Source organism: Rhineura floridana, chromosome 14 (genome assembly GCF_030035675.1).
Source record: "Rhineura floridana isolate rRhiFlo1 chromosome 14, rRhiFlo1.hap2, whole genome shotgun sequence".
NCBI lineage: Eukaryota > Metazoa > Chordata > Lepidosauria > Squamata > Rhineuridae > Rhineura > Rhineura floridana.
The window spans coordinates 35453500-35471324 of record NC_084493.1 but is presented as its reverse complement, the minus strand read 5'-3'; the positions used below and the strand labels follow the sequence as shown (position 1 = coordinate 35471324).

Genomic DNA, 17825 nt, shown 5'->3' with positions numbered 1-17825 from the left:
CTGTTTTGGTTCGTGGCGCACTGTAAAACATATAAAAATTTTCTGGCACACTTCGTGTACAAAATTAAAAATATATTAATGTATTTCAAACTATGAATAAATTAATTGATCATGGATGTAATAAATCTCTATACAAATAGGTTTCTTCTCATTTTTAAAATATACTTTCATAATATCCGAGGCACACCTAGCCACCTCTTGCGGCGCACCAGTGTGCTGCGGTGCACCGTTTGAGAATCACTGCTCTATGGTTTCAGTCAAAAGCCTTTCGCTTCCCTCTCTGGCGGTGCTGGTGTTGAACCGCACCTGGAATAGTTGACAGGCAAAGCTCTGCCACTGTGGTATGGCTCAGTACTGTCTACGCCTAAATCCATCAGTTACACAGAAGTGGAGGTGGGGGGTGAGAGCCCGAGAACAAGCACTTAATTGTACACCCCCCTGAAAGTACATCTTTTCACATGTAAGACCGAAGTGTTTTATATCGGAGTTTCGAACATAAAACCTCAGGGGGCGTGTCAGTAAAGTCTGAGGGGGGGGAGAAAGAAAACACGCACACAAACGAACAAGGACGTGTTTCCTTCAGCCGCGCTCCTTCTGAGGCACTTCTATTTTTTCCCCGCCTTTACAAAGAAAGAAAGGCGGACTACTGAAAGAAACTCAGTCGTGAGACCGAGGCCCCGACGCTCTTGCCCTCACTCAAGATGGATTCTAATTCGCCTTCAAGTTTCTTCCAGCGCTCGCGCTTTGATTGATTGGATAGCTGCCTCGTGAGGAGCCTCTCTAGCAGCTCGGCCACGCTGATTGGGTAGTACCGCAAGGTTGGGGCGGTTCCTAGTGACGTTTGTAGAGGAGCGTTTGATTTTTCACTCTAAGCCTAGCGAAGCGACGAGAAAAGGCCCAAGATGGCGGCGGGCGGGAAACTTCTCGCCTGGTGAGTGAGTCCTTTGGGGTCTCCTCCCCTTCCTGCAGTCGGTTCGCGACGGCACTTCAGGGTGTGCACACGGGGCTTATCTGCGACATCCATTTTGCAACGCTCAAACCCGGGACGCGCGAAGCAGGCAGGAGCATGCGAGTGTCTCTGAGGGTGTACAGAGTGCATTCCTTCTCTCAGGGTTAGGAAATCCGTTCCCCCAAGGGTGCAGCCTTTAAAGACTGAAAAGCGGTGGTTGTGCAAGGAGTCGTGAGCCCAAGAACGTTCCTTCTAGCAACACCTTTCTATGCAGGTTTACCCGGAAGTAAGTCCTACTCATTTCGTTGCGGGCTTACTCCCAGGTAAGTTTGCAGAGGGTTGAAGCCGAACGAGCCCCTATCCTAACGTCAGTAGGACTTAACTCCGACTCCTTGGGAACTTTCTGTTTTTTTAAAAAAATCTGTATTTTATTTAACATATTAATACAGCTATTTACAACAAGAAAAAGAACGAAGAGGGGGGGAAATCATCAAATGTAGCATGCCCTATTATTACAGTGCCATGGCGTAAGCAGAGCCTGGGCCCATCTAGTCGAGCATCCTGGGCCCCACCTGCCCTATACATTTAAAGCAGTTACCATGTCACTTTAAACAGACCCAGCGACAGGTCTCAGAGTGGTTTAACGGGGGTCTGTAGCTCCGTGAGGGGAGGAGGGGTTTCCCAACGTGTCTCAGCACTTCCCAAACGACAGTTCCCTGGGTTCTTTGGGCAGAGCTTGGAAAAGTTACTTTTTTTGAACTACAACTCCCATCAGCCCCAGCCATCATGGCCACTCGATTGGGCTGATGGGAGTTGTAGTTCAAAAAAGTAACTTTCTCAAGCTCTGCCTTTCGGGGAAGCCTTGACTCTTTAGAGGGGAATGATACCCTGCAGTATTAGTTCAGGCACTGGTGAGCTCAAGACTGGATTACTGCAGTGCCTTCTATGTGGGGTTTCGCTTATGCTTAAAAGCTGGCAACAGCAGCAAGATCGCTGCGGCATATGATACTCATGCTCAGAGATCTGCACTATTACCTGTTTGTTAATGGGCCGAGTTCAAGGTGTCACTGTTGGCATGTAAAGCCCTTAACCGCTTTGGACCACTTTAGTTGCAGAACTGCCTTACCCCAAATATGCCCACTCAACTGCTTTTTTCTGTGGAACTGGCACTGTTACGGATGCCATATAATATTTGTTCCACACTTGTAAGAAATAGTTCTTTTTAGCATGACAGAATCTATACTGGAACTCCCTGCCTATTGACATCCGGCAGGCGCCTTTGCTGTATTCTTTTTGGCACCTGCTTAGAACAGTTCAGTTTAGGCAAACCTATCTAGAAGTGTAGACATTGATGTGTTTTAATTTTAAAAATGTTTGAAATGACTAATTTTTAACTGGTTTTAATGATAATTTTAATGCTCCTTGTAAACCGCTTACAGGTTTTTCACAGTGAAGCCGTATATAAGTTTTATTACATAAATGTCTAGTGCCGATGGGGCCCTGTTCTCACAGATGCCTTTTCTGGGAAGCCCACAAGCAGGACTTGAGCACAAGAACACTCTTCCTGCTTGAGCATTCCAGAAACTGGTATTCAAAGGCTGCCTTTGGCAGTGGAGGGTGAGCATAGGCATGATGGCCTTATGTTTATCTGTATGCATTTATAATGACCAATTATCTTAATTAGGCAATTATAGTTACTGACCTTCATTAATAAAAATAACATTCATAGGGTAGCTATGTAAAAAAATCAATAAAGTCATAAAATACACTCTGCATATAGGATTGCTGCTTCCCAGTGCAGTTCTATGCAGTGTCAATGTTGTTCGGAAAGTAAATCCAGTTGGGTTGTATTCTACTCAGAATAGATGCATTGAAATTAATGAACCTAAATTAGGCTGAAATCAAATACACACTTACCTGAGAATAAGTCCCATTGAACCCAATGGCGCTTACTTCTGACTAGACATGTAATGGATTACAGCCTTATGTATATTGATTTCAGTGGGTCTACTCTGAGTAGAACTAGCATTGACTATCACCCATTGTCAGTGGGGCTTGTTCCTAGGTAAATGTGAGTAGGATTGCATTCTAAAACGATGGAAAGTCAAGACTGACTTTCTGTTATTGCTGTTTTTTAAATCCTGATTTTTACTCCGCTTGTGAGCTGCACAGCAGATTGCAAATTATGAAATAAAAGGGAATGAACCCCATTAAAAGCAGTGGTAGCAGTAATCCAGATGGTTCATAATTTGCCTAGGTTAAAAAAATGTCGGCTCCATGAGTAATCCTTTGATCTGTACCTCTTTTCTCAGTTTAAATTCTTTTAAGGTTCTAAACTGCAGAAATAAACTTTACAAATAGCTTCCATTTTAGAAATACATCCCCTTTCCTTTCTGAAACCTCCTTTGTTGGATAAATATTTCCTATTATTCTTTGTTAGAATTATCGAGCTGATGCAGATGTCACAATAAACCTGTTTTTTCATCATAGTAATTAATGAGCTACGGTGAACCTTGCACTCATAAGCTCCTCCTCCCTCTCATCTGATGTGATCACAAGGAGATTAGAATATTTCCCTTCCCTTTTCATTACTCGCAACTTTTCATTTCGTCTGAACCTGACAAACTGGTTAATCTTAACTAAAATTGGTTTGAGACAAACCAACTTCAAACCATGAATTGTGAAGCTTCCTTTTTTAAAGAAACCACAGTTTTTAGATTAACCACAATTTAGGGTTGGGATACAATGCTAAACTGTGGTTAATCGAAAGTGGAAGTGAAAGCTGCTACTCACCTCCACAGTGCACTGGAGGGGCCACATGTGAAACTGTATGGCTCATTGCTGTACAATAAACAATTTTTCCTTTTGTTTGCCCTGGTGCATTATTTAGTACATTGGGAGCTTTATTTTTTTTAAGAATTTATGAATTGTTTCCCATGAAGCATTCTAAAACTATTTTTGTACCTTAGTGCATTTGTGAGAAGACAGTTTTATCAGGTCATACAAGTTCAAAGAAAGGATTCTTTTGCATGCTTCCAATTTTTCTTCTTCTGCTCTGTTATTCTTTGCCCAGTTCGGAAGAGATTATTTCCCTGATTCTTAATTGTTGTGATAGAAGTAGACTTTCTGAATGCATTTTTCAAATAGTTAAATTGTTCTTTCTGTAAAACAAACCACCCCTAATATAATAGAATCATAGAATAGTAGAGTTGGAAGGGGTCTATAAGGCCATCAAGTCCAACCCTTTGCTCAATGCAGGAATCCATATCAAATGGCTGTCCGGGAATATACACATTTTTGCAAGCAATTTCTCCTAATATAATGCATTTTGTATGTTTAATTTTCACTAATATATCCAGTTTTATGCACATTTCTCCCCTAATATATGCATTGTAGTCATTTTATGCAAAATTTAGGGAAGTATTAATTTTAAAAGGTAGGTATGTTTTGGTTCTTGTATGGTTTCAGGAAGTGTGAATTAGTAGGTTCACATTTAAAATCTAAATAGTGGTTACCAACCTGGGAATCAGGATTCCCACGGGGGTCGCGAAGTCATCCCAGGGGGGTTACAAAGAGCCAAGAGAATAATTATTTATTCATTAAAAAAAATTAATGTCTCTGCAGCCGCTTCCGCCCCTTCCTTCCTTCCACTCGGCACAGTCAGTTCCTGCCACGCAGAAAGCTGAGCAACACAGCACTTGAGCAAGTGCATCAAGAGAAGGGGTCAGCTGGGTTTATCATACAGCCACAAGAGTTGTTGGTTGACTAGGGATCCTCTGCAAAGATATCCATATTATACAGCAACGAGAGTGGCTGTATACTATAGTGAGCATGGATTTTTCACATTCTGCAACGTTAAATTGAAATATCCCCCAATGCCATTCTGATCCTTCCCTTTTCAAAACAAAACCTTACAAAACATATATTCCTGAACTCAGAAACATTTGCTTAACAACCTGTGACGCCCTTCCCTGGCTCTCCCTGTCAGGTTCCTACCTGCTCGTGGTTACTGCCTGTCACTAGGCACCACCAGGGACTCCACCAGTCCGGACTGTCCTTTTTTATGGTTTCTCTCCCCGCTCTAGCACAGATCTCAACAGATCCCCCTGCTAGGCAGCACCACCAGTCACGTCCTATAACCAGTATTCCCAGAGACTCTGCCTGAGTCTCTCTATCAGGTTACCTCTGTGACTGAGTGCTTAAGCTGTCCCCAATCCCTTTGATCTTTATATATAATTCTGGTTTGCTCTGAATACTTGTGGTGTTATATTATCCCCTTCACCGCTGCCACCATTTGTTACAGTTTCCCTTCAGCCTTGGTATTTACCTTACCCTCCCTTCTGGTCTGTGAAACCCCAGCCAAGGATCAGGCCTTTGGTAAACCAAATATATTTATTAAATAACAAAGATAACAAGATTTCTTTATAAAGGCACTTAAACATATGGTTTCATCTATCCCTGAGGTACTGGTCTTAGTATTAATCCGAACTCCACACTCCCCTCACATCCACCAACTCTCCACACAATCTCCTCTCAAAAACCCACCAAAACAACCCACAACGTCTACCCAGATTTAACTGTCATCCTTCCATTTATACTCTCCAGCCATGCAAACACTCAGCCAATCATCCAGCATTCTACTGCCCATTTACTCCCCCCTCCTCTTTCATTCCACTTACCATGTATCTCCTATCCAAACAGCACTTACCATATATACACTAATACAGGAACATCACATTTCCCCCCCCCCTTAAAATAACGGCAAAGTATTATTCCTGTTCCAGGATTCATACGCCGTGTTAACAAATAAAACAAGTCTCTCTGGGGAAAATGTCTTTCTTTGTTCCTCCGTCTGGTCACGTCACTGCAGTCCCAGCCACCTGCCTTGACAGTCCATCGGCCAATACATTGTCCTTGCCTTTTATGAACTGGAAGTCCACTTGATAGTCTTGTAGGGCCCAGGACCACCTCTGCAGCATAGTATTATGGTTTTTCATAGTCTGTAACCATAACAAGGCCCGATGATCCATTGTTACTGTGAATCTTCGTCCCCATACGTATGGGCGCAACTTATTCAATCCCCACACGACCGCTAGGAACTCCTTTTGGACCAACGAATAGTTTTTCTCCCTCGGCGTCAGCTTGCGACTCAGATACGCCACTGGATGTCTGGTGCCTTCTCTCTCCTGCAGCAAGACGACTCCCAGCGCGAGGTCTGACGCATCCGTAGCCACGATGAATGGTTGCTCATAGTCTGGTGCTATTAATATGGGTCCTTGGCACAAGGCTTGCTTCAGCAGATCAAAAGCCTTCTGACATTCATCCGTCCATACCACACGCTCAGAACACTTTTTCTTTGTCAATTCATGCAAGGGGGTTGCGATTTCCCCAAATTTTTTCACAAACTTCCTATAAAAACCAGCCACACCTAGAAATGCCCTAACTTGCTTTTTGGTTAAGGGGATAGGCCATGATTGTATTGCCTCCACCTTGCTCCATAAGGGGGTGATTTTCCCACTCCCCACCTTATGTCCTAAATAGACCACCTCCTTCAACCCAAACTGGCATTTCTTCGCTTTTATTGTGAGGCCTGCCTTTCTTAATGCCTCTAATACTGTTGTCAGGTGTTGGACATGCTCAGGCACTGACTTGCTAAAAATGGCCACGTCATCGATATAGGCCACTGCAAAATCTGACATGCCTCGCAACACAGTATTGATTAGCCTCTGAAACGAACTTGGTGAGTTCCTTAGTCCCATGGGTAAGGTCACAAACTCATATAACCCATCTGGTGTACTGAAGGCAGTTTTGGCTCTGGATTGCTCGTCTAGTTCCATTTGCCAAAATCCTTTACAGAGGTCTAACGTAGAGATAATGGTTGCTACCCCCAACAACTCTAACATTGCGTCCACCCTAGGCATAGGATACGCATCTGGGACAGTAATTTTATTGATTAGCCGATAATCAATGCAAAATCTTGTCGTTCCATCTTTTTTCGGAACCAGGACAATACTTGAGGCCCAGGGACTGATAGATTCCCTGATCACTCCTAGTTCCAGCATATCTTCAACCTCCTTTTTGATCTCACTCAAAACTTTCCCATTCACACGGTACGGCATAGATCTGATTGGGGCATGATCTCCAGTATCAATGGAATGTCTGGCTATACTGGTTCGGCCAGGTCTATTGCTGAAGAGATTCCCATAGTTTTTCAAAACTCTCAGAATCTCTTCCTTTACTTCCTCCTTCACCTCCTCTGACCATTCCACTTGATCTACCCCTCCTTTGTTTTTGCTTTCCTGTACCAAATCCGGAAGTTCAGGCCCACTTCCCTCAGGGAATAAGGTAACTTGCAACACCTTTGCATCCCTGGTATGGTAAGGCTTTAACATATTTACATGAACCACTTTGTTTTTGTTTAATTGGTCTGTGGTAATTACATACGTCACTGTGTCAAGCTTATCTCTTATGGTATATGGTCCCACCCAGTTAGCCTGTAATTTGTCATGTTTCCTGGGTATGAATGCCATAACCATATCTCCCACATCATACACACGTTCCCTGGCTGTTCTGTCATACCAGTAACTTTGCTTCTGCTGAGCTTGACTGAGATTCTCTTTCACAACTTCCATCATTGATGTTAATTTATTGCGGAATTCCAATACAAAATCCACTACAGATGTTTTGTACTCTCCCAGGGTTCCTTCCCGTGAATTTTTTAACAGTCCCCTCACTTTTCTAGTGAACATCAGTTCAAAGGGTGAGAAGCCTGTTGACTCCTGAGGGACTTCTCTGTATGCAAATAAGAAGCATCCCAAACGTTCATCCCAGTCTTGTGGGTGATCTTGAACATAGCTTCTTATCATGCCCTTCAAAACCCCATTGAATCTCTCAGTTAGCCCATTAGTGGCGGGATGGTAAGTAGTGGTCTTTAGATGTTTTATACCACAACATTTCCACATACATTGCATCACTTCTCCCATGAATACACTGCCTTGATCCGTCAGCACTTCATGAGGGAAACCCAGCCTCATAAAGATTTTTAACAAAGCCTCTGCCACTACAGGGGCTTCTACAGATCTTAGTGCTTCTGTGTCTGGGTACCTAGTGGCAAAATCCACCACCACCAATAGATATTTCTTGCCATGCCTTGTGGGTTTGGAAAAAGGGCCCACCAAATCTATTCCCACTCTATAAAAGGGTTGTCCAATTATAGGAAGGGGCTTTAAGGGTGCCTTAGTCTTTACTCCACTTTTTCCCACCTTTTGGCAGATACCACAAGATAGACAATGTTGTTTTACATCTTTGGAGATATTTGGGCAATAATAGTGTGCAGCCAATCTCCTCTTGGTCTTTTTTATTCCCAGATGTCCTGCACATGGGACATCGTGGGCTACCTCTAGCAATCTGGTTCTGTATTTGCTAGGTACTATCAGTTGCTTCACTGGTTCACATTCATCCTTTCAGCAGGCATCCACAGTCTATATAAAATCCCATTCTCACACACAACTTGATTCCTCAGTTTGTCAGTGAAAGGAATCTGTTGGGTCAGGGCTTGCTCCTTTATTTGCTTCAAACTGGTATCCTTATTCAGTTCTTCTCTGAAATGCTCTGTCTCTTCCCCAGAGACCACTTGATACAGTTTGTCTCCTTCAGCAGGCCTGCCAAGGGTTGCTATGGTGACCTGAGGCTCACAAACAGATTCCACCCTGTTTCCTTCAGCCTGTGTTAACATGGCTTCTGTTTCTTTGCCATGTTGCTGTCTGGTCACCACATATATTTTCCCCTGTGCCCCCATAACATCTCTTCCCAGTATCACTGGTTCTTGTTGTTGGGCATTAATACCGACTTTATATTTTCCCTCTTTATTTCTCCATTTCATTTTCACTAGGGCTATGGGTAAGCTTTCTGGATCTCCCCTCACTCCTTGGATAGTCACTGTTTCCTGAGGTAATATTTCCTCAGATTTTATTAAATCTGGCCTCAGCAATGTCTGAGCGGCACCAGTATCAAGCAATGCCCAATAATTTGCCCCTTGAACACACACTTCCTCTCTTAGACTCGAATCCAAGTCTTTTACTTCTGTCCAGTTTATCTGACAGAACTGAACCTTTTTTGTTGTTAGATCTTTTGGTTCTGTTTTTACTGCCCTTGTCTGAGCAGGATTACTAATGGGGTTGGCAACCTCACATTGAAAACGTAGGTGCCCCGGTCTACCACATTTATAGCATAATTTCTCCTCTGCTTTAGGGTACACAGATCCACTCTGGGGTGTCCTGTGCCCTTCAGATTTTACTGGAGGGCTCACTCGCTGTGGTACCACATCCTTTCTGCCACCATTATATGGTCTGGGTTTAAACTCTCTTGATGTTTTCCCCACCCAGCCAGTTCTATTGGAGGCACTACTCATCCACTTTCCAAATATATCCATCAACTTTGCTCCCAGTTCAACAAAAGACCTCCCTGCTTGGATCTGACAGTTTCGGAATAATTTTCTAAAGTAGTCAGGTCCCAGTCTGAATCTTTTGTATACTGCCTCTTTAAACTCAGCATAGGTGACGGGCCTGTCTGAGGGGAAATATTGGTATACCTCTGCCAATTCCCCTTTGATCAGGTTTGATAAATACTGCATGTATTTATCTTCAGGTAGCCCCCACAACTGAGCTGCTTTTTCAAAGGTTGTGAGATAAATTTGAGGATCTTGACCAGGCTCATACACAGCAAAGTCCTTTGGAGTAATTTTTATTTTTGCTCCATCTCTGTCTTTCCTTGTCTCCTCAGAGTGAAATTTCTCTCTATCCAATTTTAATCTTTCCCCTTGTATCTCAGCATCCACTCTCATTCTCTCAGTTTCCATCCTCAATCTCTCAGTTTCCATCCTCAACTTCTCAGTTTCTAACTCTCACTGTTTATCTTTCCCATCAGCTTCCATCCTCAATCTCTCAGTTTCCAACTCCCTTTGCTTGTCTTTTTCCTCAGCCTCCCATCTTAACTTCTCTCTCAAATACTCTATATAAGCGGGATTGCTTAAGTATCCTTCTGGGGTCTCTTCCCTGAAAGGTTGTTTTTGCTGGGCAGTTGCAAATCCTATAAGTGCTACCCTCAATTCATCTACCCCTTTACCCTCGTGAGGTAAATTGAATGTTATGCACTTCTCCACCAGCTCCTCTCTTTTCATTTTTATATATTCAGCCATGGTGTTTGAGTTCACTCACTCTTTGCCACACACTCTTTGCCAGTCACTCTCACAAATAATCTTGTTTTGTTATTTCTGTTTGCCACACCACTGTTAGGGATTCTCTAGTATTCGTACCACTGCTACAGCCAACACCTGTGACGTAGTCTCCTTTGTTCGTATCCCACCGCTACGGCCGCCACCTGTGACGCCCTTCCCTGGCTCTCCCTGTCAGGTTCCTACCTGCTCGTGGTTACTGCCTGTCACTAGGCACCACCAGGGACTCCACCAGTCCGGACTGTCCTTTTTTATGGTTTCTCTCCCCGCTCTAGCACAGATCTCAACAGATCCCCCTGCTAGGCAGCACCACCAGTCACGTCCTATAACCAGTATTCCCAGAGACTCTGCCTGAGTCTCTCTATCAGGTTACCTCTGTGACTGAGTGCTTAAGCTGTCCCCAATCCCTTTGATCTTTATATATAATTCTGGTTTGCTCTGAATACTTGTGGTGTTATATTATCCCCTTCACCGCTGCCACCATTTGTTACAGTTTCCCTTCAGCCTTGGTATTTACCTTACCCTCCCTTCTGGTCTGTGAAACCCCAGCCAAGGATCAGGCCTTTGGTAAACCAAATATATTTATTAAATAACAAAGATAACAAGATTTCTTTATAAAGGCACTTAAGCATATGGTTTCATCTATTCCTGAGGTACTGGTCTTAGTATTAATCCGAACTCCACACTCCCCTCACATCCACCAACTCTCCACACAATCTCCTCTCAAAAACCCACCAAAACAACCCACAACGTCCACCCAGATTTAACTGTCATCCTTCCATTTATACTCTCCAGCCATGCAAATACTCAGCCAATCATCCAGCATTCTACTGCCCATTTACTCCCCCCTCCTCTTTCATTCCACTTACCATGCATCTCCTATCCAAACAGCACTTACCATATATACACTAATACAGGAGCATCACACAACCCTCCTAATTTTCATGATGATACACAAAACAGAGAGAATCGAGAGTTCAAAGTGTACAAAGAGAGAGAGAAAACACCCCTTTTAGACTTTTTTCTGTCACAGTTCTCATAGTTGTTGAAATTAATTTAAAATCAGCCATGTTCACATTACTGACCTTGCCCCATACTCTGACCTTCATCATCTGCAGTTTTAAAGTTAAAAAAAAAACGCCTGGCTGATTTTTAATTAATTTAAGGAATTTTGCATTGAACTCAATGATAAGGCCGGGCATGCTCAGTAAGAACCATCTGTCAGTGTTCTAAAAGCCAGACTCACAGCTGCTGGGCTTGCCTAATCAGGGCCACACCCACACTAGACCTTTATTTCACTTGAGACTGTCATGGCTTCCCCCAGAGAATCCTGGGAAGTGTAGTTTGTGAATGGTGCTGAGAGGAGAGTCCTCTTTCCCTGACAGAGCTCCAGTGGCCAGAGTGGTTTAACAGTCAGCCTCTCTGACTAAAGCTCTGTGAAGGGAACACAGAGCAACTCTCCTAGCAACTCTCAGCACCCTTCATTGACTACACTTCCCAGGATACTTTGGGGGAAGCCATGCCTGTCTACAGGGAAATAAAGGTCTGGTGTGGATGTGGCCAGGGACAGCTTTGGTTTTGATCTGGGTGGGAGGCTACTTGTGCCTGCTGTAGAATAAAAAGGTGGAGGCAACCCTGAAAAAGAATGATACTGTTCACAATGGTTTCCTTTTGGAAAGGAAAGGGGTTTCCCCTCTGCCCAGCGCCCACCCATCCAATCTCCTGCCCTCCCCTCCCTGCCCCTCCACCATGGTCAGTTTTACCTATCCTAAGCATGATTGCACAGGAGTAAATCCCACTGAACTCAAAAAGCATGCAAATGATCCAACCTGCCCTCTTCTCCTCCCTCTTATCCCCTCCCTCTTGCCCCTCCCCTCCCTCCCTCCTCCTTCCCTCCGCCCTCCTCCTCCCCCATGGTCAGTTTTATCAGTCCTATGACTAGGAGACCAGGGTTCGAATCCCCACACAGCCATTTATTTATTTATTACATTTGTATACCACCCCACAGCCAAAGCTCTCTGGGTGGCTTACAACAATTAAAACATTAAAAACAAATATACAAATTTAAAAGCACATTTTTAAAAAACAATTTAAAAACACATGCTAAAATGCCTGGGAGAAGAGGAAAGTCTTAACCTGGCACCGAAAGATAACAGTGTTGGCGCCAGACACCTCGTCAACAACATCGTTCCATAATTTGGGGGCCACCACTGAAAAGGCCCTTTCCCTTGTTGCCGTCCTCCAAGCTTCCCTTGGAGTAGGCATCCAGAGGAGGGTCTTTGATGTTAAGTGCAATGAACGGGTGGGTTCGTGTCGGTAGAGGCGTTCTACCAATTATTGTGGTCCAAAGCTGTGTAAGGCTTTATAGGTTAAAACCAGCACCTTGAATCAAGCTCGGAAACATACAGGCATGAAGCTCACTGGGTGACCTTGGGCCGGTCACTGCCTTTCAGCCTCAGAGGAAGGCAATGGTAAAAATCTCTGAATACCACTTACCATGAAAACCCTATTCATAGGGGCTCCATACATCGGAATCTACTTGAACTCAGTCCATTTCATTTTCAAGCATGATTGCACAGAAATAAATCCCACTGAATTCAATAATCAAGCAATTGATTAAACCTGCCCTGCTCTCCTCCTCCCTCCCATCACCTCCCTTTTGCCCCTTCCCTCCCCCTTCCAATCCCCTTCTCCCCCTTCTGCTTCACTCTCCCCCCTTCGTTTTTACTCTCCCTTTCCCTCCTCTTCCTCCTCCTTCCCATGGTCAGTTTTACCTATCCTAGCCATGATTGCATGGGAGTAAATCCCATTGAACTCAATAAGCAGGTATATGATCAGACTTGCCTTTCCTCTCCTTCCCCTCTCCTATCCATTCTTCCCCTCCTCCCCTGTCCCTTCTTCCTCCTCCCCTGCCCACTCCAGGTCTCCCTCCCCATGGTCAGTTTTACCTATCCTAATCATGATTGCACTGGAGTAAATCCCACTAAACTCAGTAAACATGCAAATGATCAAACCTGCCCTCCCCCCCCCTGCCTGCTCCCCTCCCCATTCCCTGTGGTCAGTTTCACCTATCCTAAGCATGATGCTCAGAGGCACATGTTACCAAATTCTTGCAAGCTATACAGCAAGTGGATTGAACTGTGAAAGACCAACCCAAATTGTGTTTGCATTTTGACAACTTTGTAGGGCAGTCCAATATCTCAGAGAGGAGGTCAGGTCTCCTGCGCCCCTGGTGCATTCACTATAGCTGCCCAGTTTCCCTGCTTTTAAAAGTTTGATAGAAGTATCTGTTGGCTACAGGTACGTTCTTAAACTGCAAGGTTTTTTGGCTATTAGTGAATAAATAATAACACTCAAATTGTTTTGCTATTGGTTGGGATATCACTAGAGTTGAGAGAGGAACTAAAGTGAAAAGTTGAATAGTTGGGAGAGGAGTGATATATTTTATTTATTTATTTCAGTTTCTAGCATGCCCAGCATGATCCAAGGGTACGTTAAAGTATAAACATACACCATTATTGTACAGGTTTCCTGTCTTCCCTTGTCTGTTTTTCATGAGATAGACTTAGAATCAACCCTTGCCTTTTAGTTCTCTTTGTGCTTTTATACTCCTGGATTTCAGTTTCTAAGAGGTAGCCATGATTAGCCTGTTGCAACAAAAGTGCCATGATACTGTTGATTTTGCTGAATTTCCATGGAAATTATTTAACAGAAGACTTAAGTATAAAATATTTCTGTGCACGTAGCTCTTGTGCTATGATACATGATAATATATTTAGCTCACCCTCAATCTATAAAGAAGTTATGAATAGAAGTTATGGGACTTAGTTATGCCTTAATTGTTGATGGATAGTGATTTGTGTTTCAGCTATTATTTCCTAGCATTTAGAAGCCATCTTTCTGGTGCCAAAGGCAGTGTACAAGATAAAAGCTAATTGATGGCCATCAGTGTTGAGCTACTTTTGTGGTTGTTAGTAATTCATTAATATATTTGCCTGTCTTTTTTTATAAAAACGAACAAACAGGGATATTCCACCCCAAAATGGTCATGAAGTGTATTTCTCACGAGACATTTATGAAAAAAGCTCACTGGCTCCGACTCTTTCTGAGCTGCTACTATCAAAAAGGTACTTTCTTTCTCACTTTGGTTTTGGAGGCAAGTTAAGAAGCAAATGTATCTGGAATTCATATGCAAGACACACATGAAGGACACACGGGTTGGTCTTATATGTGTTCACTGGGAGTAAGTCTCATTCCCAGAATTGCAGCCTTACATTATAGGTCTATGGAGGTTTACCTGGTAGCTTGTTGAATTAGGTTTGCTCGCTAGTAAATATGTTTAGAATTGAGCCTTTAGAGTAGCTCCTGACAAGGTTTATTCATTCACTCATTCATTCCAGTTATTTTTATTAGTAGCTCTTCAAGGCCAGGCCCTTATAAAGCAACACAGAGAAATAAAAAGAATAAAACATCAAGCAGAATATAAAATGTTGATTTGGATACAGAATTAGTCAGGAATTAGAGAAACTTGATAAACTCTTGTAAGGAAAAGCAATAGTTTAAAAAGAGGACGTCTTGTAAAGCTTTCTTGAATGCCTGATCTGAAGGAGCCATTGGCAGGTTGTACAAACTCAGACTCGGATCTTACATGACTGTCAGAGCCACGTAGGTGCCCCCGGTTGCAGACCATGTAGGGCCTTATGCCAACAGTTTGAATTGGGCCCAGAAATGTACTGACATGGTATCTGCAGTATAAGAACTGCTTGTAAACTTTTCACATAAGAACTCTATCAACTTAGAGAGCTGGTAGTGCCACAGCGAGGCAAGTCTTTGACACTCTACCATTTTGATGCAGTTGTGCAACGAACCTGAGTGGTATGGTGGCTTTGGTGTCTCTCTTCCCTTTTCATGTGACCCTTTGAAGCAAACATGTGTCCTCAATCCTAGACCTATTCTTGGGGAAAGCCCATTTCTGTCTGCATGATAAAAGCCATCCAAGTCTACAGTTTTTATAGAAGCTTCTTTATGTGCCACTTCTCAGACAAAGCTGCCTTTTAGTAAACCAAACCATTGATCTATGTGTCTTTTTCTCTGGCACCGGCTCTCCACCTTTTATTTGTTCCTAGCTCTGAGATCCCTTATTTAACAAGAGATGCCAAAAGTTAAAACCAGGAACATTTGCGTGCAAAGCACATGTCCCATCAATGAGCTATGACATTCTGTTCTTTTATGTTAACAAAAGTGAGTATAATAATTAAACAATCATTTAAGCAGTATTGCTCAGCCAGCAATAAAGCAGCAATCAAAATAGGATATTGTTTAAAAGCTAGAGAGAATAAAAATTCTTTTACCTGCCTAGCTGCAGTGAGGGTTGGGTGCCTGACAAATTGCAAGGGGTACATTCATTGCTGCAGGGTGTTTCTAAGGGTTGTATTCAACTAAGTCCTACTCAGAGTAGATCCATTGAAATTAATGAAACTAAGTTAGTCATGTCTTTTAACTTTAATAGGTCTACTCTGAATAGGACTAGCATTGAACACTCCCCTCAGTTACCCAGGAAGAGCCTGGTGTAAGAGGGCAATAGTAAGAATACTAAACCTGGGACAAAGTTGTAAAGAGAAAATGGGGACAGCATCTCCTCTCCCCCAGCAACGTCGGAGTTTGCAGGTGGGGTGGGGTGAAATAAGTGAGGAGCATATATTATTGCAACTGTGGGGAACCTTTGGTCCTCCAGATGTTTGCTGAACTACAACTCCCATCATTCCTGGCCATGGGCATGTTTGCTGGGGCTGATGGGAGTTGTAGTTCAGCAATATCTGCAGGGCCAAAGGTTCCCTACACCTGGGTTACTGAAACAGAATGAAGGACCAGTTAGTTGCTCCCATGGTACAAGAATGTGAATCCATCTAGAGTGCAAAAGCTAAAAATGGAAAGAGACAAAGGCTTGCAGAACAATATTCCAAGAATGTGTGGGTTTGCACCTGAAACACCGTGTCCCTTCTATCTTCCTAGAAGCTGTGATCTGAGGAAGAGGGGAATTTGTTGATAAAAGGGTCAGTCTAAATAAAGAACAGCCTGACAATGTAGGTGAAAGGGGCTGTCCAGGTGATTTTGGCTTATATTCTGCTGAATGCTTTGACAGCAGCATGGCGTGAAATAATCCCGATAGGCTGCCGTCCCAGTCTTCGTCCAATGTAGCTAATTTAAGCTGTGAGAATCACATGACATTCCTACATCAGGCACATCTGAGTCAGCATCTTGTTGGTGCAGCACCTTAATTAAATTTGCCAGTTCATGCCAAAAGGATGGACATGTTCTCTCATTCTGAGAGACAGCTGTGTAGTGCTGTTAAGAGCTGTAGACGTGACACTGTTGAGACTTTTTCCTGGTGTGTAAATCAGGTCTTTCTTTTTCACTAGATCAGCAGTTAATACTTGGTTCAGTTAATCCAAAATGTGCTTATTACAAAGCTTGCTTATGTTAAATAATTAAGAGCTAAGCCAGCCATCACGCAGTAGAGTGTTTTGAGTGTCATTCTTTTAATAGGCCTGTTTGAGGACCTATGTGCTGTGGGGTAGTATTCATAGAACATAAACTGGCCTGGATCCAAAATGCCACAAATCAAATTCCATGAGCACAAGCGGGCTTTGTGTTTGTTTTTCTCAGACAGCAGCCCTTGTGCCATGTGACTTATTACTTATAAAGCGGGGGGAGGGGCTCAATGAAAAATAGTAAAAATTCCACTGAGGTCACACAAGTCCTTTGAATGAGCTTAAGGTTGCAATCATTTCCCCTCTTTTCTGGGTTTACTCCCAGTGAAAGACCACAGTAGGACTTGCTTCTGAGAAAATGTGTGCAGGATTGCATGGTAAGTAGCTCCTTAAGTCTTGGCCATTGACTTGTTGTTCCTGGTATTGTTGCTTCAAAGTAATGGTTCAGATTTCATTTATTTTCTACATTTTTTGGGGGGGGGGGAGATTAATACAATAGTTGGCCAAGCTAGCATTAGTCTTTTAGAAGGTATTAAAAATTTTGCAGTAGTAATATAAATTATGCTCTTTACTGAATGAGGATTTCAGTTTTCTGACAGATCTTTTGCCTACAAAAAGTGGAATATTTGTATGCATTTGTATTTGTTTCAGTCACACAGAAGACAATGCACGTGTATCAAACACTGGGCACGAAAACAAGCCTAGCGGACAGGCTGCAGTAAAACCAGCTGAAGTGGCAATGAAGTCTTCAGCAGAGATTGCACCTTTTCAAGAGCCTAGAGTCCCCTACCCGCATTTTTCTAGTTTGACCGAGAAAGAACAGAGGAGATACTTGTTTCTCTTGTCTGTGTGCTTAAATGCCAATCCCAACCTGATAGATCAGTCTGAGCAAAAAGATTATTTGCAATATCTGGTAAGTGTTCTGTTCCTCTTTCTCAAAATAGTAACACAGTTAATTTGCTATAAGGTCAACCGAGTTGTACCTGTCATTCTCACATGGAAACAGTACTGCTGTGTCTGATTGAAATGCAGGCACATGGCCCCTGCCCTGTGTAGTCATATGAACATGCGAAGCAGCCTTATTCTGGTAGCTCAGTACTCTCCCTGGCGGTAGCTCTCTCCCAAGTTCTTCTCCAGCTGCTACCAGAGACCT

General features: G+C 43.1%; 1 protein-coding gene across 9 annotated transcripts in view; it reads left to right on the top strand.

Moving 5' to 3' along the window:
- Window positions 1-830: 830 nt before the first annotated feature.
- Window positions 831-17825, top strand: part of ICE2 (interactor of little elongation complex ELL subunit 2) — a 75506-nt gene continuing 58511 nt past the window's right edge. For all 9 annotated transcript variants that reach the window (XR_009758940.1, XR_009758941.1, XR_009758942.1 and 6 more), the window contains exons 1-3: window positions 831-931; window positions 14207-14308; window positions 17324-17585. Coding sequence is in view for 6 of the 9 variants with exons in the window: in XM_061595054.1 (XP_061451038.1) it covers window positions 903-931; window positions 14207-14308; window positions 17324-17585 (393 nt within the window). In the remaining 3 variants the exon portion in view is untranslated. The remainder of the gene's footprint in view (window positions 932-14206; window positions 14309-17323; window positions 17586-17825) is intronic.